We start from the raw sequence: 25,699 nt of genomic DNA, 5'->3' as shown, positions 1-25,699 counted from the left end.
CTACATAACAAAAACAAAATAGAATAAGATTTTTAAACATAAAATTAAAAAAGCCTGCTTTCACACCTCAGGGCTCGACACTAACAGTAGCCAACTAGCCACAAACTAGTAGAAATTTAGTTTTGGCTAGTAGGTTTCTGATTTCCACTTGCCACTTTGGCTAGTAAACAAAATGAAATTGGCCAAACTAGTTTCTGTCTTTCTCAAGGAAGTCAAACACTAACACTTTACTCAGAAACAAGGTCAGAATTTGATTGTTTACTTTTCGCTGTGTGGTACTTGAAAGGGTATAAAAACTGAACATGTTATTATATTGAAAGAAATATTGACAAACAAGACAACATTTTCTGAAAGCACACATCAATCTTCTTTTTTTGTTACAAAATTAGTAGAACAAAACATGGGCATCCTGATAAAATCCCACACAAAATCATGCGGAACTGTGAAAGGATAACATTTCATTTAACGTAACAACACGTAGGTGATTTGTCATTGTGTCCATACTGACAAAACTTACCACTGCAGAAATAATAACATGAGGAAGATTTATTTCCTTCAACATTTATTAGCAGTCAAATTTCGCTAACGTTGCTTTTGAAACAGTTTAAATTCTAAAGCTCCTGTCTGTGCAGAGACTGAAGAAGTCTCGACAGTTTTTACAATGATGTTTTGGGGTCTTGATATTTTTCCATGGAAGTCTCAAAGAAAAACAGAGTCCTGAAAGTCATTTCGGCAAAATCCCTGGATTTTTCTTCGTGATCTGTTAGCCTGAGAGATTTGATGTGAGGAAAACACCAGGCAATTAAAAAAAAAATTAAAACTGGCGCAATTCGGTGATAAATTGGTTCGCCCTAGTGTTTAACGTTACCAGTCAAGCATGACACAAGGTGTGCTGACTACATGTCAACTGGTCAAGAGGTTTTAGATGCAAAATTGCATTGTTTTGGTTTTTCTTAAAATTCCATGACGGATATAAGGTTTTACTAGCAGTAAAAAAGAAAAAGCCAAAAAACAAGAGTTCTGAAAAGAAATGACCCACTCAGGAAGAAGATGTAAGTCTAAATGCTAATGCACTCTTTTTCATTTTTCACATTGATTTATAAATATAATATCTTGTTGTTTTATTACTGGAACTGGTTTAAGTATGATGTAATCACCAACAGTATGTATTAAAAAGAATTGCTTGCATTGTGTAGCTTACAAGTCTTGCTGGTAATTCTGCTGTTATTGGACCAAGCCAACATCAACGCTTGGCTAGTAAAATTTTTTTTTGGCTAGTAACATCTAAGTTGTCACTAGCCACTAGGCAAAGAGTACATTACTTGCTTATTTTCGTGATTCAGGAAAATGAAATTTTTATATCTGTGATCTGTGATTCGCTGTTTTTTCGGTTTGTAAACAGTGGCCAAGACCCCCTGTACTGTACGACCCCCTTGAAATAGACCTTTTCATGGTTTCTGACGCCATCTTGCTTAAGGGGCACACACAGTAAAAATTGCTGTGAATGAATGGGAAAAGTCAAAAGTTCAATTCCCAATAAATTGAGAGTGACTGACGCTCTGAGTATTTTATGAGTTACAAGGAAAAGATACCCCAACGGCAGGTTTGTTTGGTCAAATTTGAAGAATATAGATTTACTGTTAGGCAATGAATTGTACTTTTAATTTCACTCTTAATTTTCCCATGAATTGCAACTCGGTTTTACAAACTAATGTATGGAATGTATGGCCAAGCGAGGCCATTTCTCTAAAATGTGATCTGTAAATTCTTTTATGTAAGTATCTTTAGTTTTTAATTCATAAATACTTCAGAACTCAAATTTCCATGAGTTGTTAGACATTAGATTCTCCATCTTCCCCATACATTTACAGTAATTTTTGTCGTGTTTGCCCCCCAAGCAAGATGGCATCAGAAACCATGAAAAGGTCTATTGCTCTTGCTATGGCTTGAATAACTCTTACCCTTTCCTAGATCTTGTGCTCTCCAAACTGCAGCATGCATCCATATCTCAGTAAACCCACTCTGACCAATGAACCAGTAACTCATCAAAATATAAGCCCATACATGAACATATTGTGTGGTCCCAGAAAATATCCATACCAAACCTGTAGATGGTCACTGGAAATGCAGAGGATACGCTTCTAAGCATGAAACAAATCTAAAATACCGTAAACTTACGAAAGTAACGACCGTCGTTACTTTTGGAATTAGCAGCCTTTAGGGCTCATTACCTTAGGAGGGTCGTTACTATTGAGGGGTTGTTACTTTCGGGGAACAAAAAGCGTTATATAATTATAGTTGGTATGACTGAGCTCTTTGAACAAAAAAAAAAAGACGGAAATTCGTAAAAACAGTTCTTTAAACATCAGATTACATTCTTTGTTCCAGTTTAAATCTATGTTGCTGCCATATGGGTTGGCTCTTCCTGCCAAGACCGTGTTCTCAGTGGTCAGCAGGAAAGCTAGTCAGATACCATAAACTATTTCTAATTCATGATGCACTGCTGTGTTAGTCTGCTTAAACAACATCTCAGTACACTGAACGAGTTTTCAATTTAAATTTGAAGAATCGTTCCTTTTAATACGCTCCTGCTGAAAATGAGACAGAGTTTTCAATTTTAATTTTTTCACCAAAAGTTCATATTATTTTGTTCCTGTTATTTGATGAAAATTCTACTGGTTTTGTTTTAAGGACGTTGGTTCGCAAATTTTCCAGTTGATATTTTTTTAATTTTTACTGCAGTCAGATAAGGAGTTACTTGTGTCGGAAAAGCAAAAAATTTGGAGGTCACCAACTTGGTTTCAGAGATAAAGCGTGTGGAAAATTTCCATGATTTTGAAAAATTAGCACAAGTAATTCAGCATGGTCTACGGCTTTATAGTTAAAAATATCAAAGGTGACTCAACGGAGACAAACCATCTTAGCCATATTTTGTAGAAGTGGGTCTGTTGTATAATTAATTCCAAATGTTGCCAACGTTTTCACAAAACGTAACCCTTCAAGAGGCATTTGAAACTGCCGCACAGATAAACGAAGAGCTAAAAAGAACGGAATTCAATAGTGCATTTTGCAAACAATTCAAACTTCTAATTGATTGATTTTCTTCATTTTTTCGCTAAACATAGAAAATTGGTAGAGAAAATACTCCATCAAAGGAAAAAATAGGGGTCACCGAACTTGTGAATTTGCGTGTGCAGTAAGAAACAATTAACGCGAAGGTCCTTGGTGGGCTCGTTACCTTTGGACGGCTCGCTACTATTTATCTATTTAAGTATTTATCTTATTAAACTGTAAGGTAATCACACCGCAAAACAATTTCCAAGCGCGCTTACCGTCGTCCAGACGTTGTCAACAAACAGGTCTCCACATTCCACCTCTTCGTTCCAACAAGCAAAGAAGTAAACAAAGTTAGCTTATGACCCAGATCAAGTAATATCACTGGCTCAAGCCGTTCTGAAACAAAGAACAAACCTTTGAAACTACGATAAACTCAGTTTTCCGCTGTTTTTCTTGCACACGTGCCAAAATGGCGGAGACGAACTACACTCGCAAAGATCACTGGGAAATAATAAGAAAGTAAAGGAGTGGGGGCGGGGCGGGGGAGGGACATGAGAGCAAAACATCGCCCCACGATACACCACAAACACAATTTTTTGGAATTTTTATTTTACTATGGTTACCATTCATTTCCTTACTCCGCAAAACAAGAAGAAACTTCAACAAAAGACGTTTACATCTCATCTTCATCGCTGTTCTTCATGCTGGTCATTATTAAGCTCTTATTAACCGAGCTTAGTCGGTCTGTATGGGAGAATCTTAACCGAAGTCGTGGTACAGACCGAACACAGTGAGGTCTACACACGACCGAGGTCAAGATTCTCCCATACAGACCGACTAAGCTCGGTTAATAAGGTGTTTATTATATAGCGATGAAACAAGAACAATTTAATTTGTTTAATGTAACGGGTTTGTAGGGAACTGACATTTTGGTTGCGAACGGCGATGAGTTGAACTTAATTCTGCCAAAATTTGCTCATCCTCTTTACTTTTTTTTATCGGGCTTTTTGACACTTCGATAAAAAATATTGCTAGAAGAATGTAGTTAATATTTTTGTATTTAAGAACAACTTTTTCAACATTACCGGTCTAGATGCCGGTCTCGGATGGGAAAACCTAGACCGCTTTCAATATCGATTTCAGCCAATCAAAATTGGTGTATTCGGTAGTTCACAGTCCTTGTGAGATACAGCCATATACACTAATAACAACTAAGCATAACCAAAATTCTGAATAAAATACAAATTCCTGTCCTAAAACTGAAACTTAGATACATAAACTACACATGTTCTAATAAATTCTATAACAATATGAAAGGTTCAATACGTTAGGCCAACTCTTCATAATTATTGTTACACGCATTTCAAAGAGAAATTTACCGCGCTGAAAATATTTCACTTGACCTTTATGTCTTTATCATAGCGTGAGAACTGCAGTGAGTCTCGAATTTACAAGTTTCATAGTCAATTTACATTAACTATGATATTTTCTTGTGACGTTAAGTAGAGCATTGTTTGATTTAGAAAGATATGCATTTATATGGAAACTAAAATTGGTACACTGGATTGCTGAACCTTTCACAGAGATGGTCAGGACGTTGAATATGCTTGTAAACGCTGCTATATTTTATCGTACGAATTTTCTGTCAAAATTTGTGTAAATTTTCGAGCAGCCAGCAACATTACACTTATCATCACTCAAATATGCAAATAACGAAACCCGACCCGTTTATCAAAAAGTTGCCATTCTTGAATTTTTTTTAGACACATAAACTAAATGGCTTATTCAAATAAATTCTTTAATAATACACAAGGTTCAATACGCCAGGCCAACTCTTTATAATTATTATTACAGGCATTTTAAAGAGAAATTTACTGCCATTTTGTGGTTTACTATTTCTAAAGTGCGCTGATAATATTTCACGTGACCTTTCTATCTTTATCATAGCGTGAGACCTCCAATGAGTCTCCAATTTATAAGTTTTCTCAAGATAAAATCTGTTATGATTACTTGAACTCACGTTTGGTAAAAATCACTTTGTTTGATTTTAAAAAAAGATATATAAAGTACATCTGGTACACTGTACCATTGAATCTCTATATATACAGAGACGAACATTGAAGTATAATATTCAAAGCAGGAGCCATAATCGGGGACGGAGACCGTAAGCGCGCGCCATTTCTAGTATTGGGGTTGTCCCCATGATATGGGACAATAATTCTATTTTTAGAACAAATTGCGCCATCACCTGCGGCACACGCGCGTGCATGCTGCGAGGATTTTTGCGGATGTCGCGCGGGGGAAATGGCGTCCGAAATTCCCGAAATTTTTCACGTTTTTGGCCCACAACTCAACGCGTTTACGTCTGTTGGAATTTTGCTTGAGTATTTTCGTCGTAAGCTGCTCCAGTTTGAGTGAAGTAAGACAGTGTCGAAGTTAGGTATGTTCCGCTGTAAGCTTATATATATCGCTGACCAAGTTGTGTTCCGACGGATGCTTCTTTCACATGAACTGTACATTACTCCACTTTAAATTTCACATATGTTGAAGATTAACAGCTTTTCCATTATACTGCAAAAAACCAACTGGATATATTTAGATATAGCAGAGCTTCAGGACTTCATAGTTTCCCAGCTCCTCTAACCACACGCTTGCGAGGAATTTGTCAGTCTATCGCGACCGAAAACTAAAATAAAATAATTGCTAGTTTGAGTTTCGCTTGAATTGTAAGCAACGCTTCATGTTTCATCAAGGCATAATAACTTTACGTCCGTAGATACTGCTCAGTTTTATTCGTGTAAAAATCCAGTAAATTCTCTGTTGTCGATGAATGAGAGCGCCCGCCGATGCATGTTTTGTACAGTCAGTAAACATGAAAATTGTACTTCCGCCGCTCTTTCCTGTGAAAGCGTACATCGAACTCAAACAATAGCTCTATAGTTTTTAAATATGTTTAAGATTGATAAATGTTTGAGAACATATTAAAAGCTAAGCTGGAAATATGTGAATAAAGCAGAAACAATCAGCAAAGTTACGATGACGCTTTCTTTAATCAACTTGGAATAACGATTTCGATTTTGTTGATCGAGTTATAAAAAATCCTTGTCTATTTTCATTTTCGCAGTGTAAAACTTCACTATGGTTGTGTTGAAGAAACACACACGATGTTAGTAGCCTTTTTTGCATTCGTGAAATTTGTTGCAGCATGTCAACACAAAAGATAACGAAAGAAATCTTTGTCAAGATTTGTTGACAATTGAAAACATCGACTCGGACTTGAAAGTGCACGAGCTGCACTATGCAAATGAGCTAATTGTACGCGTCGGACTTTCCTTTCAAAAACCTTTGCAAACTCACCAAACAAGCAGAGGCAATAAGAAACCATCAAAACAGGTTTTGGTTATGATTAAACATTGTCTGAGAAACTCACAAATTAACTCGATACCAGAGTAGAGAGTTTTCTTGCTATATTCTTAAGCATACGCGTGAGCTTACAACTAGCGTGAGCAGATCTTATTATTCATTCCCAGCGCGAGATTGAAGTCTTGTTTTCGACCCTGAAAAACCCACCTTTTCCGTTAGCTCAGAGCATTAAACTACATATAAGCGCCCTGGTTCGTATTCCCTGCCTTATTCCCCTGCCATCGCTGTGAAAAATACGCGAGAATCTCTAACTCTCATCATTTGATCACGCAACGTGACAACATCCACGCGAGAGCCCCTGACATGTGCGTGAATACGCGCAGATATATGACGTCAGGATGGCGCAATTTGTTCTTAAAATAGAAAAATTGTCCCATATCATAGGTGGCCCGAATCCCGAGACTTACGGTCTCCGTCCCCGATTATGGCTCCTGATTCAAAGCTGATATAATGTCGTAGGAATTTTTTTACCCAAATTTCGGTTAATTGGTGAGCAGTCCGCCAAATTAAATTTACCAGCATAAAAGATAAACATACTGAAACGTGCATCGCTTATCAAAAACTTGCCATTCTTTAAATTTTTTAGATGAGTAAAGAAAATGTGTCATTACATTGCCATTTTACTTTTTTTTGGAGGGGGCCTAGAATCTCTTCATTAAGACTTAGACGCGGCCTAATTTCTAATTTATGTCTGCCCCGATTTGGCACTCTAAACACATTGCGTTCTAACCATTGGAATCTTCACGGCCGTGGAATTGCGAAGAAAAGAACTTTTTTCACCAGGTCAGCGAGGTGTACGCACCCTCTACTTCATGACATTCCGTTTCAGAGCCACATTGAAATTGGTAGGTGTTTCGCCTTTTCATATGAGCAGAAGAGAGGGATTTTTTCCGTATTTAAAAATGAAGAATGTGCGTCATGCAACGTGCCTGCCTCTACGGTCTGCATGAGCTAATAGAGAGCTTAAGCATAGACGAATTTGAGCCACGGACGTCAACCGGAAGTTTATGTTCTTGCTTTTAGCACGTTTTCATGCCCGACCAATGAGTTGCAAACTCTCATTTTAGCATTTAAAACTTGACATTTTCAACGAAAAGCGAGTAATACGCGTCGAGGAGGAGAAGGTTCGACTTCCGGTTGACGTCCGTGGCTCAAAAACGTCTGTGCTTAAGCTCTCTAATGATATGAGAAACTGAACCGGAAGCATGTCTTCAAATGACGCCGCTTTAGGTATGAACATTTCGGTTTCTTTGTAAACGTTACAAATTATAGGAGATGTGATTTGCTGTTATTATTATTTTTTTTTGGACTATACAAGCATTGCTTTTCTTTACATGTGTATCTTAACTTCATCGCGTTATAAATTCTAACATTTACTAAGCGGGAACTTCCGGTTAGGGTCAACTTCCGTCCACGCATAACTTCCGTTTACGTATAACTTTCGTCCACATCTGCACCATTACAATAACTCATTCATGGCGCATGCGCGTCATTAATGAGCTAAAAATGATCGAATGTGTACCATTCTTGATTAGTAAACAACAATCTGAGCATAGACGGAGCTAAACACGGTCAACATTTACACCTAACATTGCCATCAAACAGATGCATGCTCCGATTCTAGACGAAATCATGATAAAAAAATAACAATATACCGTAATACGTAAATATTGGACCACGAGCCGTTCATTAAACAGCACTTTCGTTATGTACACGGCCACGCGCCAAAGTAACGCGCCAAATTACTCGAAACTACAACCCAATTTCCAGACTAAAAATGTAATAAAATAACTGAAATGTTTTCTAAAAACCTTGTTGGTGAGAAGAAAAACCCTTCTGTGGCTAGAGTGTTGAGCACTGAGAACTGAGCCTATGAAGAGTTTCTGCAACAAGCTTTAGACGAATCTCATGTTCCCTCTTCGATCGAACGTAAACAGAGCTCACTTGAGTTCGCGTTCAAGAAATTTAGGATGAGTTATCGATTGATTACTGTTCGATGTAGGAGTACAAAACTCCAATTCTGCCTCGTAATTTATATATATATATTTTTGTTATGCGTTGTCTGAAGTTCTAGCAACTAGATTCATGTTCGTGAGCGGATCAACAAATGGCCGGAAATCTCGTTCAGGTTGAAGCGGCGACACCGGAAGCGCAGTTTTCACTTGAAAACGCGCGCCAAGCCAACCATGGTGAAAACTGCTATCGGATTTTTCTGTCACTGAAATACGAGGAATCATATCTCAGTTCTAAATGCCTTGGTCCTAAAATGTTTTTTTTAAAAACAGGAAAGAGTGAAGGGCTGTAGTTTTATAGACAATCGAGGAACGGGATGCATGGTTACCTGTTCGGTGGGTCCCGCGTCATATATTCCCGAAACAACTAAGGAAACGTTAATTGCTACAACAAAACTTTTCCAACCAACTTGACTTCTATTCACGTTTTCAACACCTCGCGGGGGTTGTTTTTCCTAAATAATAAATATGTTGCCAAAAACTTGGGTCGCAAAGTCATTGCTGAATCGTATCACACAAATTTGTTGGGTCTATTATTTGAGGTTATTCCCTAAAGGATCAATTGATCATTGCTTTTATTCATGTGGTGGCTCCTAAAGGGGCCGTTTGTTTCGTGAAAGTGTTATCCACTATATGCTCAATCTCCACGGATTCGGCGAGTCAACTCAATGTCCTTGGGTAATTGTAGGCAGCGCTTCTGTCAACTACCGATTGATCTAATTATACACCCATCCTTTGTTGTATACCAAATAGTCTTTAATTTGGGAGCACTTGTTTGAGTCCAAACGCAAAGAGTCGATCGCTTTGCCAGGCATTTCCTGAAAAAGTTTACAAATGAAACGACTGTAGACACAAGCGGTGGACCAAGCTCAGGCTACATGACATGACATGACATGACATGACATCACGTTACATTACTTTATTTTTTGAAATGCCTGGCAAAGGCTGTGAGCGATGATCATGTTGGCTAGAGATCATCTTGGGTAATAGCAAACATGGCAAAATTAAAAGACTTTGTATTACGGGCTTGGAAAAAATTCAGAGAATTCAACAGTTATTCTAGATGCTTTGAGCGAAATCTGAGCGATGGGCCGCAATTTGGGTGGAAGTGAGGCGATTTTGCAAAATGAGAAATGCTTGAAACTGACCTGTTTTGGCCTGCTCGCAGGTTCTTTTTGTTTGGGCGTCTTTTACTTCGCTTCAGTCGGTAACTTGGTGGATAATCGACATCAAGGGATATCAGAAATGTACCGAAAATCACTGCAGATTATTCGCTAGACGTGTAATGCCACAAGAGGATGTGAGCCATGTTTTTTTGCTAGTTTTTTAAATGCCACTGCTTGTGGCCAGTGTGTGTCGCTAATTGAACTCGGCCGAAATTCACTGAGTCTTTTGTATATCGACACGTATTAACTGTAGGAAAATGCTTTGTCTGCTTTGCACTTACAAGAGCTAGGGAAAGTGTATGGAAGGAATGGAGACATCAGTAATTGACGAAAGACTTTCGACTATAGAGATCATAGACACTTTTGATTTCCTATCTGAATTTTTCCAAGTAGAGTTCCGGAGTGTCTGACACCGTGCTCTAAATAAAAAAGCCATTTGCTTTATGCTAGGAAGGTTTGTTTTGGTTTATTTCTGTTGCAAGATATGTTTACAGTTCACTGAATATTTTCTGTTGAGGTACAGGGTCTGCATTGTTCTGTTAAGGAAAAGGATTTCTTATTGATTTCTTGATTCCTTGTTGACTTAACAAGCCCAAAGGAGGCATATGCGAGTTTATACATCATAAACTAAACAAGACGAGATGACATCAACGGATCTCATGCCACTTTACTAGTTTCGTCTTAATCATGAGTCCATGTTTTTCAAGTCTTAGTTTTAAAAGGATCGCAATTTTAACCTGTCCACGTTTTACAATTCTCCAATTTTACTTCTCCGCGTTTTACAAGTATTGTTTTTACAAGTGGTCGTTTTACAAGTTCGCGATTTTCAATAGCCCACGTTTTACAGGTCCATGTTTTACTAGTCCTGTCCATCCTTTTAGTCCAGTCCAATCCAATCTTTCCAGTCATCATACGATGACGTCATCCCGCTCAAAGTCTACTTTTGTTCTTCCGTGAAAGAAGAGTTTCGATTTCGATCTCGCTTAGCGATCTGTACCCGGTCGTGATTTCTTAGAGCTATTTGAGGACGTCTAAACGGTTCCAGTGGAATCTGTAAGTTTATTTTCTGGAATATGGAAGATCTACAGCCAATCTCTGATGCGGAACAAGCTGCTTTCTGTGTGGAATTAGTGAAGCGGCTTAACATGCTGCGAAGACAAGATCATTTATGCGACATAACTTTGGTGACGAAAGATGGCAAACAATTCAAAGCTCATAGAAATGTGCTTTCCGTAGCAAGCCTGTTCTTCTCCAAGCTTCTTCAGAGCAACATGAAAGAAAACCGAGAAGGGATTGTTCGGTTTGAGGAGATCTCGGGTGCTGTAATGGAAGATGTTTTGGAGTTCATCTACACAGGAAGTGTGGAGATAACTCAAGAGAATTCTAAGGATCTTATCGCTGCAGCGAACTTTCTTGTCATTCCGATCTTGAAAAAACTTTCCGGGCAATTTCTAGAACGACAGATATCCAAATCAAACTGCATTTCAACATTTTATTTTGCTGAGATGTACCAGTGCGACGAACTGATCACCAACACCAGAAAGTTCATCCACGAGAACTTTGCATCTGTTGCAGAAATGGAGGAATTCTTAAGCTTGGAAGTTAAAGAAGTCGAGAGGTGGATTTCAAGCGACGAAATTTCAGTTGCTGTTGAAGCAGATGTGTTTAAGATCATATTAAAGTGGATCGAACGAAGCAAAAGCGAGCGAAAAGCATGGTTTGAACAATTGTTTCGTCACTTGCGACTGGCTTTCCTATCGCGTGACTTTTTATGGGATGTCGTGACAAACAAGCTCGTGCAAGAGAATTCTGATTGTTTCAAGCTGATCTCCAAAGCTATAAAGCAGCCTGGCTGTTTAAGTGAAGAAAATTTTCCGCAGTCGCCGAGAAAAGGGCTTGAAACCCGCGTCATTGTTGCTTGTGGAGGGCAGTACACTTTGTGTTATCTCCCAGAGAAAGACGAGTGGAAGCGATTAGCAGACGGGTTGTCAGAGAGAAACGAGTACACTCAAATGATAAACCACCGTGATCAGTTGTACGCCTTTCCATTTGACGGTGAGGCAGAGAGGTATGATCCTGTTCTTGATTGTTGGTCTACTGTGGATCATTTGAACTGTCCCACCACAACTTGTTGTGAGGTGACTCTTGTTAGAGGCGAATTCTATTCTATAGAGATCAATAGATCATCCAGAAAATCCACCATCAAAAGATTCAGTGCTGAGCGGTCTTCATGGCAGACGGTTTTGTCATCTCATGAGGGCTGCAGGGAACACTCTTGTGTTGTTGCGGCTGGCAATCATTTGTATGTTTGTGGCGGAAGGGTAGAGGATGACTTCGTTTCGAAAGCTGAGAGATTTGACACTGTGGAAAAGAAATGGGAGGAAATTGCAAGCATGCAACAAGCGAGAGCGTACTCTTTTGGTGTGGCAACTGAAGGGAAGATTTTTGTAGCCGGAGGGTTGGAGAATTGGGATTTGTGTTTGGAAACATGTGAGATGTTTAACATTTCGACAAACGAATGGCAGTTAATTGGAAGCTTGAAAGTTCCTCGCGCAAATGGCAGTATGGTTTGTCTGAAGGGAACACTCTATGTACTGAGTGGCACAAATGTCTACGAGGAAAGTGAGTTGAGTGTTGAATGCTATGACCCTACAGAGGACAAGTGGATTGAGAAGACAGCCATACCAGTGAATCTGATCTCCGAAGACGATGAAACTATATATGAGATATTCACCGGCTGTGTACTGAAACTCTCCAGAGGAGTACTAGACAAACTTGATGTTATTAAGGAATAGTCAAGCAGGATATAACGAGATCGGGTGGTCGACTCTACCGGCCTACGCGTTTTCTCGGTTAGCTTTCATCAGTACTTGAACAATAAAAATCAGTTGTAATAATGAACCCAGATCTCCTACGGGCAGGCTTAAGGTGGCTCCATAGGGTAATCATTTATGGCGTTGCGCGCGCAAGTGTTATGTTTTGAATCCCGTTTTTGCATTCGTATTCAGTTTACACCCAGTCCTCTCAAACTAATTACATGTAATAAGCAATGATTAAATAGTGTTTTACTATCATCTCTGTTAAAATTATTGGTTTTAGTCTTGAATTAGAAATGCCCGAACAAATATGTTTTTTTACTTTTTTATGGCTTTACTTGCGATTTTCTTGAATTTCCTTCGGTGAAATCTTCCAAAAGTTTCATAGCATATCGCTTCTTGCGGGACACGAATTTTAAACACGAAAAAAGTAGGGTTTGTAAAGGCAGGTTTTTCTATTTTTGCAAATTTATGTCTTTTACCGCTGCGACAAAACTGGTCTTATAGATTTCCCTGAAAAACGAGCTCCGACTAAAGTAAAATATTTGCTACCAATCTGCCAAGTTTTACGAACTTTCACCGAAGGAACGCGAGAAAATTCACTGTCAGTTTTGCTTGTTGTGCTCATATTGACGTAATCAAATATCGAAAAACACTGACGTTTTCCTTCGAGCGCGCACAGATTACTTGAGCTTTCGTCCTGAGCGCGCGTGCGGTCGTAAAACTATAGGGAGCCACCTTAAGGGAGACTGAGGCAGAGTGAAGTCTGGGTACCAGATCAGTTGTGTCTCCAGCTAAATATTTTCAACATTTTACTGGAAAGTTTCATTTCAAGTCTTCCATTTCCTGCGACCATTGTACAGTAGAATTTATAAATATATTTACATAGTTTTTCGTTTTAGTATGTTTCAGATTAATTGTAACTCACTTAACAAGAATCTTTCCAGATAACTAGCTATATCGCTAGTTGTGATTAACAAATCGAAAACTAGAATTGTTTGGTGTTTACTTACCGAGAGATCGATGATATTCAGTGTCGTTCAGCTCAAAGTTGGGCCCGGTTCATACGTCGCATTTCTGCCGTGTCGAATTCAATTCAACGAATTAAATTCGACAGAAATTCGACGTCTGAATCGGCTACCGCATTTCTGCCGCACGTTCGACTGGTCTTGTCGCATTATCCGACAGAAATGCGACACCGATTCAGACGTCGAATTTCTGCCGTGTCGAATCTAATGCATACATTATGTTAATGTTTGAGCATGCGTAAATGTTCTCCCGCCAAAGAAAGGGGAGAAACTTGGCCATTCTCGACCCAGTGCAACCTGAACATATTGCAACACATACTGCTCCGTTGTCAGCCTTCTCCTTCTTGTTCCATTGGCGGAGAATTTTTCGCAAAATTAAAGTCCTTCGTCGCTCAGTATTTTCGTCCGCCATATTGAATACTCTACATTTAAAATATTTTCCGCTGGCCGACATACCCGACAGTATAAATTCTGAATTAAGTGCGACACAAGTTCGACGTATGAATCCACAGTTGCATTTCTGCCGCACTTAATTAAATTGAATTCGACGCGGCAGAAATGCGACGTATGAACTGAACCTTAGAAGACAGCTACAACTCTATTTTCAAAGCAAGAGTACCTGCTCAAAATTATCATTTGTCATGCCCAGAGCATTCGCTTTTACGGTCAGCGTCAAGGGACGAGCGAGGGCTCAGGAAACGAGATTGACTGTAATCGAGTTTATAAAATTTCACAAGAGAAGTTAATATGGTACAGGAGTTAAATTATCACTGGTCATAACAAGATCGCTTAGAAGCCGAAACGTTGTCAGTGCCCGTTGCCCGGTCCACTGATGACGCATATGGTTGTCGAGTACAGACAATGCTAAACCACATTCGATTTGTTAAGTAATTGTGTGTGAAATGTTTGAAACGTAGATGAAAACCGACCACAAGAAGAACTGAACGCGACAAAATTTTCATCGCAAGTAATATTGACAAATTTTATTAAATTTTCAAACTTGCAAGCGCGCACAGAATAGTTGTCTCAGTGCGATTATTTGAATTGTCTCTTTTCTAAATATTGTATTTAGGCGCGGGAGATTTTAGATATTCTGTCTGCAAACTCGTTGAATAGAAAGTTAGACGAATAATTCAGGATTTAGGAATTTTTATATATATTTTTATTGATTTCATCAATAAGCGAGCGAATATAAAGAAAACTATGACAATTCTCCACCAAAGGTAGCAGTGACGGATGTAGGCGCCTCCCCCCTTTATTTCGGGTAAAAATTGAACAAATCACAGAAGGAAGAAAAGCCACTGGGTAGTCACGTTAAAAAGTATATGTGGTAGGCAGATAATGTGACAAAGAAAAGATAAACTATGAATTAGAACATCTAAAAGATATCCCGATTGCAAGCAATAAGCAAGAGAGCCTGGTAGCAGGCAGGGGTAGCCTTGTTTTCTTAAAAGCAAAATTCCGAAAAAAAGCCATGCTTGACCAAGAATGAATAAATCAACCGAGCGACATCTTCGCGTTCCCTATTATATCTTAATACTGTCCGCTACCCTCTCCGCCATTGCAGCCAGCATTGCCTGAGCCCGCAAGTATTGATAAACAGGAAGCTTCGCAATACGTTTTCTCGGGCCCATCCCTCCAATTTATTTTTAGACATTTCCGGGGACAATGTTACCACGCGCGTTGCGTGGAGGATGAAAACGAGTGTAAAGCCGCTTGGGCTGCCACGTGAACAATATATCGCCTGACCCTATTGGCTCCTTTCAGACTCTCCTGGGATTTGTCGTGACTGATCTAAAAATAATTTACGAGAGATTACCTTAGAAATAAGGCCTCTATGGTCGGCGGAATTTAAGGGACAGTGTCACTATTTTTAGCATGATTTTTGGAATCTCAAAAACATATATCGATCATTGGAAGCTGAACAATAATGGTTTTATTTTGTAGAGCAGTACTCGACAAATGTTTAGAATCTATTAGGAAGTGAGGATGGCTAACGATGGCGAGCATGGAAACGGATTGTGTTATGGATTTTTAAAAAAGCGTCACGATGTCGGGGTTTCAAAGGTTCAAGTTTGGCTCGAAAATCGTTGACTTTTTGGAAAATCGTAGCTGCAGTGTGCACTTTCTTCAAGAAATTGCTTTTAATCATTTAGCTAGAGTCAATTAAGTTCTTATTAAAAAAATTTAGGGAACATTTCGTGAAGTTATAACAGTTTTAAGCAAATATATCATGACAGTGTCCCTTTAACTTCCCTTTATCCTGTCTTGACTGTGTACATCTGCTCACTCTGACGAGAGTGAGTGGCTGTACAGTACACAGGCCAAAAACAAACAGATACCATGTTCAGAAACTAAATACTTAAACTATATACCCTATCCTAGTTGAAACACCCTAAAACTATACCTGTTCAACAGAACGTCTTCTCCTGAGTGTAAGCTGTCCTCGTGACTTCATCACCAAGTTTCCTGTTGCCCTCCGTCAAAAATGTAGGCAAATTGCACTGTTAATTATTGTTTTATCAAGTTATCCATAGGAAACAGGAAACGGTAAGTGTTTGTAATGTAAACTGTTTGACGAATTACTTCACGATATAGGATTGCGACTAAGGAAAACCAAGAGCGACAAACCAATTACGAGTAATCCGGTACGTGTTATGAGGTATATTCGCCGATCGACCTTGTGTTGACCAAAATGAAGAGGCCTGGCAATAATTTAAAAACAGAAACAATACTAAATTACCAAGTGTGATAAAAGGGTTCTCTCTATAGATGGAACACGTTCTCGGTAAACCGTGATATTTCTCTCAACCAGGAGTCTGGAAACTAAGTGCAACGCAGCTGGAAGTGAATCATTTGGACTGAGCTTACGGAAGATACGGAATGGTGAATACTTTACTAACAAGGCACTTTGGTTGACCCGGCGAGCACTGTACAGGCAGCAACATTATGGATAAAAAAAGACGAGATGACATGAACAGATCTAATGTTACTTGTTGATGAAGTATAAATTTCTGTTTCTTTTTCTGTTAAGGAATTACATTAAATACATTTGATTGTTTGGATGAGAAATGATCGTTCAATAAAGAAAAATATTTTTCTGCGTTTGACTAGTCTGTGTTTTTGTAGGCTGCGCTCTATTAGTCTGTGTTTTGCAAGTCCACGTTTGACAAGTCCAGTCCAGTCCAGTCTATCAAATTTTGCTCGCACGATGACGTCATCTCGCTTCCAGTGTCCTCTTCCAAACAGTTTCGTTGTCGATTGTAGTAGATTCGGTCGCGACTGATTTCGTAGAGCTATTTGAGGCTAAAGGAATTTGTAATTTACAGAAATAAGTTTATTGTGTGGAATATGGAGGATCTACAGCCAATCTCTGATACGGAGCAAGCTGCTTTCTGCGTAGAATTGGCGAAGCGGCTTAACATGTTTCGAAGACAAGATCATTTATGCGACGTAACTTTGGTGACGAAAGATGGCAAAGAATTCAAAGCTCATAGAAATGTGCTTTCCGCAGCAAGCCCGTTCTTCTCCAAGCTTCTTCAGAGCGACATGAAAGAGAATCGAGAAGGGATTGTTCGGTTTGAAGAGATCTCGGGTGTTGTAATGGAAGATGTTTTGGAGTTCATCTACACAGGAACTGTCGAGGTAACTCAAGAGAATTCTAAGGATCTTATCGCTGCAGCGAACTATCTTCTAATTCCGGGCTTGAAAACAGTCTCCGGACGATTTCTGGAACGACAAATGTCTGAATCAAACTGCATTTCAACATTTTATTTCGCTGAGAAATACCAGTGTGACGAACTCATAAGTAAGAGCAGGAACTTCGTCCACGCAAATTTTGCTTCTGTAGCAGAAATGGATGAATTCTTGAACTTGGAACTTAAGGAAGTCGAGAGTTGGATTTCAAGTGACAAAATTTCTATCGCAGTTGAAGAAGATCTGTTAAAAATCGTATTAAAGTGGATCGAACAAAACAAAAGCGAGCGAAAAAGAATGTTTGAACAATTGTTTCGTCACATGCGACTGGCTTCCCTATCGCGTGACTTTTTAATCGATGTCGTGACAAATGAACTCGTCCAAGAAAACTCTAGTTGTTTATGGCTGGTCTTAGATGCTATAAGGCTGATGGCTTTTCCAGTGGAAGGAAATCTTTCGCAGTTGCCGAGAAAAGGGCTTGATACCCGCGCCATTGTTACTTGTGGAGGGAAATACACTTTCTGTTATCTCCCAGAGAAAGATGGGTGGGTGCGTTTAGCAGACGGGTTGTTAGAGAGAACATATGTAACTAAGATGATAAACTACCGTGATCAGTTGTACGCCTTTCCATATGATGGTAAGGGAGACAGGTATGATCCCGTTGTTAATGGTTGGTGTACTTTGGACTTGTCCACCACAAGTTCTACTAAGGTGGCTGTCGTTAGAGGCGAAGTCTATGCCATAGAAGTCAACACATCAACTAAAAAATCCACAATCAAAAGATACCAGGTTGAGCGGTGTTCATGGCAGACGGTTTTGTCATCTCATGAGGGTTGCAGGGACTATTCTTGTGTTGTTGCGGTTGGCAATCATCTGTATGTTTGTGGTGGGTTCCTGGCAGGGGAGTCCTTTTCGAAGGCTGAGAGATTCGACACTGTAGAAAACAAATGGGAGGAAATTGCAAACTTACAAGAAAAGAGAGAGGATGCTTTTGGTGTGGCAACTGAAGATAAGATTTTCTTAGCGGGAGGTATGCTGGGGAAATCGTGGTCGACGACATGCGAAATGTACAATATTTCTACTAACGTATGGCAGTTTATCGGAAGTTTGAATGTTGCTCGTGCCGATGGCAGTATGATGTGTCTGAAGGGCATACTCTATGTGCTGGCTGGCGTATCTGTCCATGGGCGAAATAACTTGAATGTTGAATGCTATGACCCTACAGAGGACAAGTGGATCGTGAAGACAACCATACCAGTGAAAATGATCGTCGAAGACAATAAAGATACATTCACCGGCTGTGTACTGAAACTCTCCAAAGGAGTACTTGACAAACTTGATGTTATTTAGGAATAGTAAGAAGAACAGTAAGGATTATCGGTAGGATCATAGTTCTGCAGATGTTATGATTGACGATTGATCATTTTATTTTTACATTTCACTTGAAAGTTTCATTTTAATTCTTCCATTTCTCGCGACTAACGTTCAGTAGAATTGATGAATATATTTACTTAATATCAACTATGTTTTAGATGTAGTTAAAACTCACCTAAATCTCACAAAAATCTTTCGGTAACTATATATCAAGCTGGGATAAAACAAAACGAAAACTGAAATTGTTTGGTGTTTACTTACCGAGATATCAGTGATATTTAGTGTCCGTCAGCTCAAAATAAGAAGGGAAGTGCAAACTATTTTCAAAGCAAGAGTTCTCGCTCAAAAGATCACTTGTCATGGTCAGCTGAGCCTTCGCTTTTACGGTCAATGTCACGGGACGAACGAGGGCTCTGGAACCGAGATTGGCTTTAATAGCCCAATTTTGATATACAGTCGACTTCTATTAACTCGAACCTTCAAGGGAAATTGAAAAAGGTTCGAGTTATCGGGAGTTGAGATCAAATGACCGCAAATAAGGAAAAAACGTTGTTTAACGTTTTTCTATTCATGCAGTAATTTTAATCAAATTTAATTTTAGAATAGAGAAGTCAAGTGAAAATAAAACAATAAATCTCTAAATTAGTGTACAAATCGAAAAGTAATGTAATGTGAAAAATATAACAAAGGATGGCAGCAGGCTGGGGAGAAGTCCAGGAACTGTGAACTGTACTGGTTTTTTTAAAGAGGACAATGCGAAGCTACTAGTACTAAGCTCATACGATTTACATTTTCTAAGTTCATGCGATTTCCTTTTTCTATTCATGTAATGTACATTGTAATCAAATTCAATTATACAGTATAGGGAAGCCGAGGGAAAATGGAACAATACATTTCTTAACTTCGTATACTCTGAACTGACACGTTTTGTGTAATGTAAAAGAGAGGAGAAAGTTCACAAGGCTGCTTCAAAATAAATTTAATGTTTTGGACTACAGTACACTGTTTGCCTTTTTGACTTGTCATGTATTGACAGACATGTTTCGTGTTATTGAGGGCAAAATTATTTTGAAAATGGTCCTGAGGGGGAATGAAAACTACTTCGAGTTAGCGGGAAGTTCGAATTACCGAGGGTAAAATTATAGTAGATGTATGACGGAAATCCAGGGGAAATCGATTTTGGTTCAAGTTAAAGCGAGGGTTCGAGATATAGGGAGTTGACTGTATTAAAATTCAGCTTAACACAACAGACCTCAGCATGAGGCTCCGATGAACAATCCCCGTAAACTCTGTAGCTATTCCCCGGAGCCTCGTAGTGAGGTCTATTGTTTTTGGTTGAATTTTAATATATCAAGTTTATTGAAATTCACAAGAGAAATTAATATGGTGCAGGAGTTAAATTGTCACTTGTCACGTCCAGAGCTCAAGTGTTTCTCAAGCTGATGGGGTGGCAAAGAAGATGCATTTGTGGGTAAAATGTTTGAAACGTGGCTGAAAACCGTCTGAACGAAGAACGAAACGCGATAAAATTTTCATCACAAGTAATGTTTGAATTTTTTTGAAGTTGTGAGCGCGCATGGAATGGTAGTTTCAGTGCGATTATCTGATTGGTCTCTTTTCTTGTATAGTAATTAGGTGCGGAATATCTAAATTTTCCTGTCTGTAGGGAGATTCCGCCATGGAACAGTAACTTTAATCAAGTGTTTGCGCACATAAAATGAATATAAGAACTTATTAAGGTTTACTTCTGTCTAATAACATGTCTCCACAAAAATTACAATGAAAATGTAAATAACCATGAAAACATATTAAAATACTCCCATATAAAATTGACGGTCCTAATCGTCAAAAATGATGAAGGGGACCTAAAAAAGCTGAAAGAATCGCGTTTTGTGGGCACCGTATGAATTCATTTTAATCATTGAGTGTTACCAATTCTTTGTAACAAGTCGCCCTTGTCTTATTTATTTCAGCTAAATTCTCTGGGAGGCATTGGAATAATTTTACATGTAAAAGTGATTGCTTTAGATTTAAACACACCTAGCGGACCTAAGAGAGGAATTTGAATCCCGAAAAGATATGAAGATTACTCCCGTCTGGCTGTCTTTTAGGATGCGACCCCCCCCCCCCCCGCCCTTCGCGTATGGGGAGGGAGTGCAAGACTCTACTCACAGAGTGCCTCTCTCCACCCAGGTGTATAAATGGGTCCTGGAGAATTTAATGCTGGAGGTAACACTGCGATGGACTAGAATCTCATACAAGGGGGATAGAAATACTCCTAGTCGCTTCATGCTACAGAAACCAGGATAAGCTCCGGCCTGATGGGGCACTTGCCTCTTATGCAACCGTTAGCTTTTACTTTTTGTTCACTCTTCCCGGGAGAGATCAACACTGCGGCCGAAGCGCAAACTAGCCTGTATGAAGGGAAGAGGAAGGGTGAGAAAGTTAATCTCCGTATTGACCTTACCCCTTTAAGTTACTTTCCCGTCTCTCCGTTCCCATGTGTTCTTGGTCCTTGTTTTAGTTTATTGCGCAAATGAAGAGCTAAAATTATGCCCAAAGTGCACCGTCAATGATTGTTTTGTTAATTTTTCTATAGCGAACAGTGAAATGATTTTATTGGTTTAAATGTAAGGCGGTTGAAAAATTACTGCATGTTATAAGATTCCGTTAAAGGAAAACCCAGAGCGAGAAACCAATTAGGAGTGATCCGTTATATGTTATAAGGTATATAGTTCCAGGATAGCAAGTTTAATTTCTGCTTCGCTGATCGACTACCTAATGAACAAACCTGACAAAAATGTAGTAAGAGAAGGAATACTAATTGTATTCAGTTAAAAGTAATAAAAACTCAGTTCTCTTTATGGAGGAAACACGCGCGCCATAAGCCGTGTTTTTTTTGTCTCAACCGACAGTCTGGAAACCAAGTGCTTAGCCGCTGGAAATCGAAACTTTGAACTGAACTTTCGGAACACAAGCAATGGGGAATGCACCTTATTCATAAATGGCGGACGCGCGGTTCAGACCTGAGGCGAGTTCACCAAAACGAGGCTTAGGAGGCATCGCTCGATCTGAACGAAACTGTAAGTTTTGTTTGAAGGTTTGTGGAATTATTGACTGTTTAGTTCAATTGAGGATCAGTTGATGTAAAGTAGTTTGAAGACCTTGGCGAATGTTTTGTTGTAAAAATGGCGGCGAGTTTTGCAGTTAATTTGAGTCAAGACTATATTCCAGGAGCGTCCTTAGAGGGAAGAAACCCAGCAGAGCTCAACAACGATGCCCTGAGGTTTTGGCTAAAATGTAGAGGAGATAAATGCAACGGGCTGAAAACAAAGGCTCAGCTATTAAAACGGTAGGTTTATATGTAACGATGGATAGCCAAATATAAGTAGTAATCTAAACTTCTTATGTTGAGCGAGTTAAGTATAGTTTGGCTTCGATATCTGAGTAAAATACACTCGAATTCGAAAATTTTTTCTCCAGGGTTGATGAATACATCAAATCGGGGTTAGAAGACGCGATAGTCGATCCTGATCCAGATTTAACTTACACGAAGAGGAAAATTGCTAAGGAGTAAGCAAGCAGCAGCCATGAGACTGTAGCAAGTACTTCTATAAACGCCAGCTCTACGTATGCTTCTCAGCGTCAAGGGAACATAAAGATCAATTACCCGACGAGTGGATGGGGGAACTCACTGCAGAAAATGCCCTTTTTCTCCCGTGCCGAGATGGATAAATTTGTTACACTAACTGGATAGAGTTTGGGCTGTGCCTGTAAGAAATCTGTTCCAACCGGGCTCAAAAAAGCTACAACATTTCTAAAGGATGAATATCTTAAGAACATTGAAAGCTACAGTGACCAAAGATACTTTTTCATGCGTTGCAAATGTTATCACTCCTTTCGAAAGAACGATCCCCCTCATAATGTAATTTTAGCATTATGTATTGTCTCAGGTGAAGAGAAAGATTCCAAATGTTCGTGTGTTGCGGGTTCCTTGGGCTACTGTAACCATTCTTTAGCCTTAATGCTGAAGGCTTGTAAATTTAGTCTATATGGGTCCCAAAATACTAAAGACCTAGAAAATGAAGCTGATCAGATCCAGACCAAGCATGCACCTCAAAACTTCAAACTTGGCATCAAAAAGGTCGCGGTGAAACCATCTATCCTCAGCCTGTTATGGATGTGGTTGTCTCAAAAACCAAACTGGAGGATACAAAACGTGGAAACGAAGAGATTCATTCTCTCCTTTACGAGGCAAGAAATAATGCAATGTACAACAGTGTAGAGGAGAAAAAATTCAAGCAGGCAATCAGAGATATAAACCCTCAAATGGGTCTTGCTCAAATTGTTGATCTTGGAAGTGAAATACATCTGAAAGAAACGAGATTCGGGCATAGTCCAGTGGGCTCTGATGTAAGCTACCAGCTAACCCACACAGAGTCCAACTTTAATGTTTGTGTTGATATTTCCTATGTGCCTCGAGGGAGGAAAAATAACCAGCCATTAACTTATCCCAGGTTTCCCTTAAGAGATTGTGGGCCGCCTGCAGTTCAAAACAATCAGCTAACAGATGTAGAGAAGAACTTGTATGAATCATTATGCATTACTAAGGAAACTGTCAATACCATTGAGGAGACTAGAGATCAGTCTCATTCTGAAAGGTGGAAGCTTGAGCGAAAGTACCGTTTTACAGCATCTCAGTTTCATCTGATTTCCCACAGACAACGAAGTCATGATAAATTTGCTCAAGAAATTATGTGCCCAAAGACATTCCATTCTAGACACACAGCTCATGGGATTAAATATGAGCCAGTAGCAATCGACAGGCATCACAAATACATGCACAGTCAAAAAACACCAGTACATGTTTTCAAAAGTGGATTTGTTGTATGCACTAATTCTCCAATTCTGGGATGTTCTCCGGATGGAAAGGTAATAGACCCCAATTGTGAAGATCCCTTTGGACTACTTGAAGTCAAGTGCTCAGAAACAAAGTTTCAAGTGAGTCCCCTAGATGCCTGCTCAGACCCCAAGTTTTTTTGTGAGAGGGTTGGGAACATGTGCAAGCTGAAAAGAACCCATGCTTACTATGCCCAAGTTCAGGGCCAAATGGACTGTACTGGTGCACAATGGTGTGATTTTGTTGTTTACACTAAAAAAGGAAGGTCAATTGAAAGAATTGCCTTTGACAGAGGTTACTGGGTTGAGCTTCAGGAGAAGCTTTGGTGGTTTTTCATTCTACAACAGCATCATAATCAAACATTTAGTGCATAAAATCTCAGAGTGATTTGAAAAATATCCTAAGGGGTAAATGTAATAGATTTGAAGCTCACAAAGACAGTGTAAAATTGTAAGTCTGTATCAAAATCACAAACCCCTCATTAGTTTTCATTTTTACAGGGCTGGTCAAAAGGCATACTGGAATGAGTCATTACTTCATCGATCCTTCAAAAAGGGGTGGGCTGTGTAAATTTTCACTATACATAAGGGGTGGGTCATCTCCTTTTCCCATATAGGGGGGGCGGGGGGGGGAGGTCATCTAATTTTCTGACCTGTATTTTGGGGTCAGTCAGTTTGTTTTATTCCAAAGGTAAGGGGTTGGGTCATGTGCTCAGGTCCTCCCCCTGTAATTTTTGGCCAGTCCTTTACAGGTATCATGATTATTTCAGTGATCGCGTATTTCATTGAAAGAAAATAAAAAGCTCCTGAGAACTAGATAGTAAATATTACTACAACACACTCTTGCTTAGCCAAAACATTAAACATTATAAAAATTACAAATCAGTTGTCTAAAGCTTTCTATTGTGTCAGCTTGTTAAGATAGGGTCTTGAATGTTGCAAAGAAATGCACAAACCGCCCACATTTGATTTGCAATGCCAAAGAGATTCAGTGGGATAACGCTATCCCATATATGAAAATTTTTAATTTTATTAAGTGCGCGTTCGACGTGGATCCGCAGTCGTGCAATCTCCTGAGTTCTCACAAATCTAGTTCTCATGAAAGTGATAGCACCAGATGGAGAAATTCCTACAAGCCCCTTTAGTGTAGTATGATTCTTGTAGGCACTGAACAACTCACTATTCAGCAACAAACTACTGGGCATTGCACACTTCACTTCCGTACAATCAATAATAACTCTTGTACTGGGATGTGCCTTCCAGAAGTCTTCAGGCATTGTTCTGTTGACAGTTTCTCTTGATGGCCAAATGTTAAGCACTCCAAATCGAAGATACATAAAATTGATCCAACTAATAACAATCCTACTGACAGTTGCCTGAGAAACATTAAACAGGTGGGAAAGGTGGGTTTCTGCAAATCCCTGTCTCAAGCGACACAAAGTGAGAAAAAATTCTTCTTGTGGTTTGAGTGATCTTGGTCTACCCCTCTTTACACCTAACTGCGTTGGGGACACATAGTGTTCTGAGGGTATCTCATTTTCACCTGATAACCAGTATCTGACATTTTGTCCATTATCTCCCGGATCTAAATATTCAAAGGATGCCAAGAATGCTTTGTAGTTAGGAAAGCCTGTATAAAACAACATTGCCTCATCAGAGGTAAACTGACTAAGTGAGAAGACGTTTGACTGAAGTGCTTGATTTTTGTCTTCCAAATCTGCAACTTTCTTTTCGAGATCGGCGCATTTTTGAGTTATTTTTTTGTAAAAAAAATACCTCTTAGTCGGCGCGTCGGGTATTTTATGGACGGGGCAATGGGTGAGTGAGTGAGTGAGTGAGTGAGTGAGTGAGTGAGAGATGTATGTATGTATGTCACACCAATCAGATTGGATCTACTATGAACAGCCAATCAAATTTCTTGTTGTAAAGGTAAATGGTACGTGAGAAACACAAGGTATGTATAAACACAAGGACTTTGGTAATTGAAAAATAAAGAGTGACGTGTATGTTGCCGGTTTGTGATTTTTAGTCCGGTTTGGAGGGGAGTGTGACAGTTACATACGTACATTTTCAGTGTAATGGTGGCTAGTTATGAACGAGATGAGTCTTGAGTTTTGAAACAGTTCATGAGTAGTAGGCAAATGGCACGAGTTATTTTTATTTTTAATTACAAAGGGTAACTTGATACTTTTGTTTTTCACAAGGAGTTAATTCAATTAGAGGTCACG

At 39.2% G+C, this 25,699-nt stretch overlaps 2 protein-coding genes and 1 long non-coding RNA gene across 3 annotated transcripts in view; 2 read left to right on the top strand and 1 right to left on the bottom strand.

Moving 5' to 3' along the window:
- LOC145467346 (kelch-like protein 11) overlaps nucleotides 1-20,278 on the top strand; it is an 89,636-nt gene extending 69,358 nt beyond the window's left edge. Inside the window, exon 2 of the mRNA XM_081450897.1 lies at nucleotides 14,093-20,278. Within this exon, the coding sequence (XP_081307023.1) occupies nucleotides 16,854-18,548 (1,695 nt within the window). The 5' untranslated portion in view covers nucleotides 14,093-16,853 and the 3' untranslated portion in view covers nucleotides 18,549-20,278. The remainder of the gene's footprint in view (nucleotides 1-14,092) is intronic.
- Nucleotides 8-4,308, bottom strand: LOC145467501 (uncharacterized). The gene is made up of 3 exons (XR_014042073.1): nucleotides 3,472-4,308; nucleotides 3,333-3,376; nucleotides 8-2,118 (listed from the first exon to the last, which is right to left on the bottom strand). It is a non-coding gene; the product is annotated as an uncharacterized LOC145467501 (long non-coding RNA).
- Nucleotides 8,582-14,100, top strand: LOC145467341 (kelch-like protein 11). The gene is made up of 2 exons (XM_081450889.1): nucleotides 8,582-12,586; nucleotides 13,219-14,100. Exon 1 carries the CDS (start codon nucleotides 10,732-10,734, stop codon nucleotides 12,451-12,453), a length of 1,722 nt encoding a protein of 573 aa, XP_081307015.1. The 5' UTR covers nucleotides 8,582-10,731; the 3' UTR covers nucleotides 12,454-12,586; nucleotides 13,219-14,100.
- Nucleotides 20,279-25,699: the final 5,421 nt, after the last annotated feature.

Source organism: Orbicella franksi, chromosome 14 (assembly GCF_964199315.1).
Source record: "Orbicella franksi chromosome 14, jaOrbFran1.1, whole genome shotgun sequence".
Classification (NCBI taxonomy): domain Eukaryota; kingdom Metazoa; phylum Cnidaria; class Anthozoa; order Scleractinia; family Merulinidae; genus Orbicella; species Orbicella franksi.
This window is presented reverse-complemented; position numbering and strand designations above follow the sequence as displayed.

Coding starts and splice junctions, on each gene's coding strand:
- LOC145467341 (XM_081450889.1), top strand. CDS start 10,732: ATGGAAGATCTACAGCCAATCTCTGATGCGGAACAAGCTGCTTTCTGT.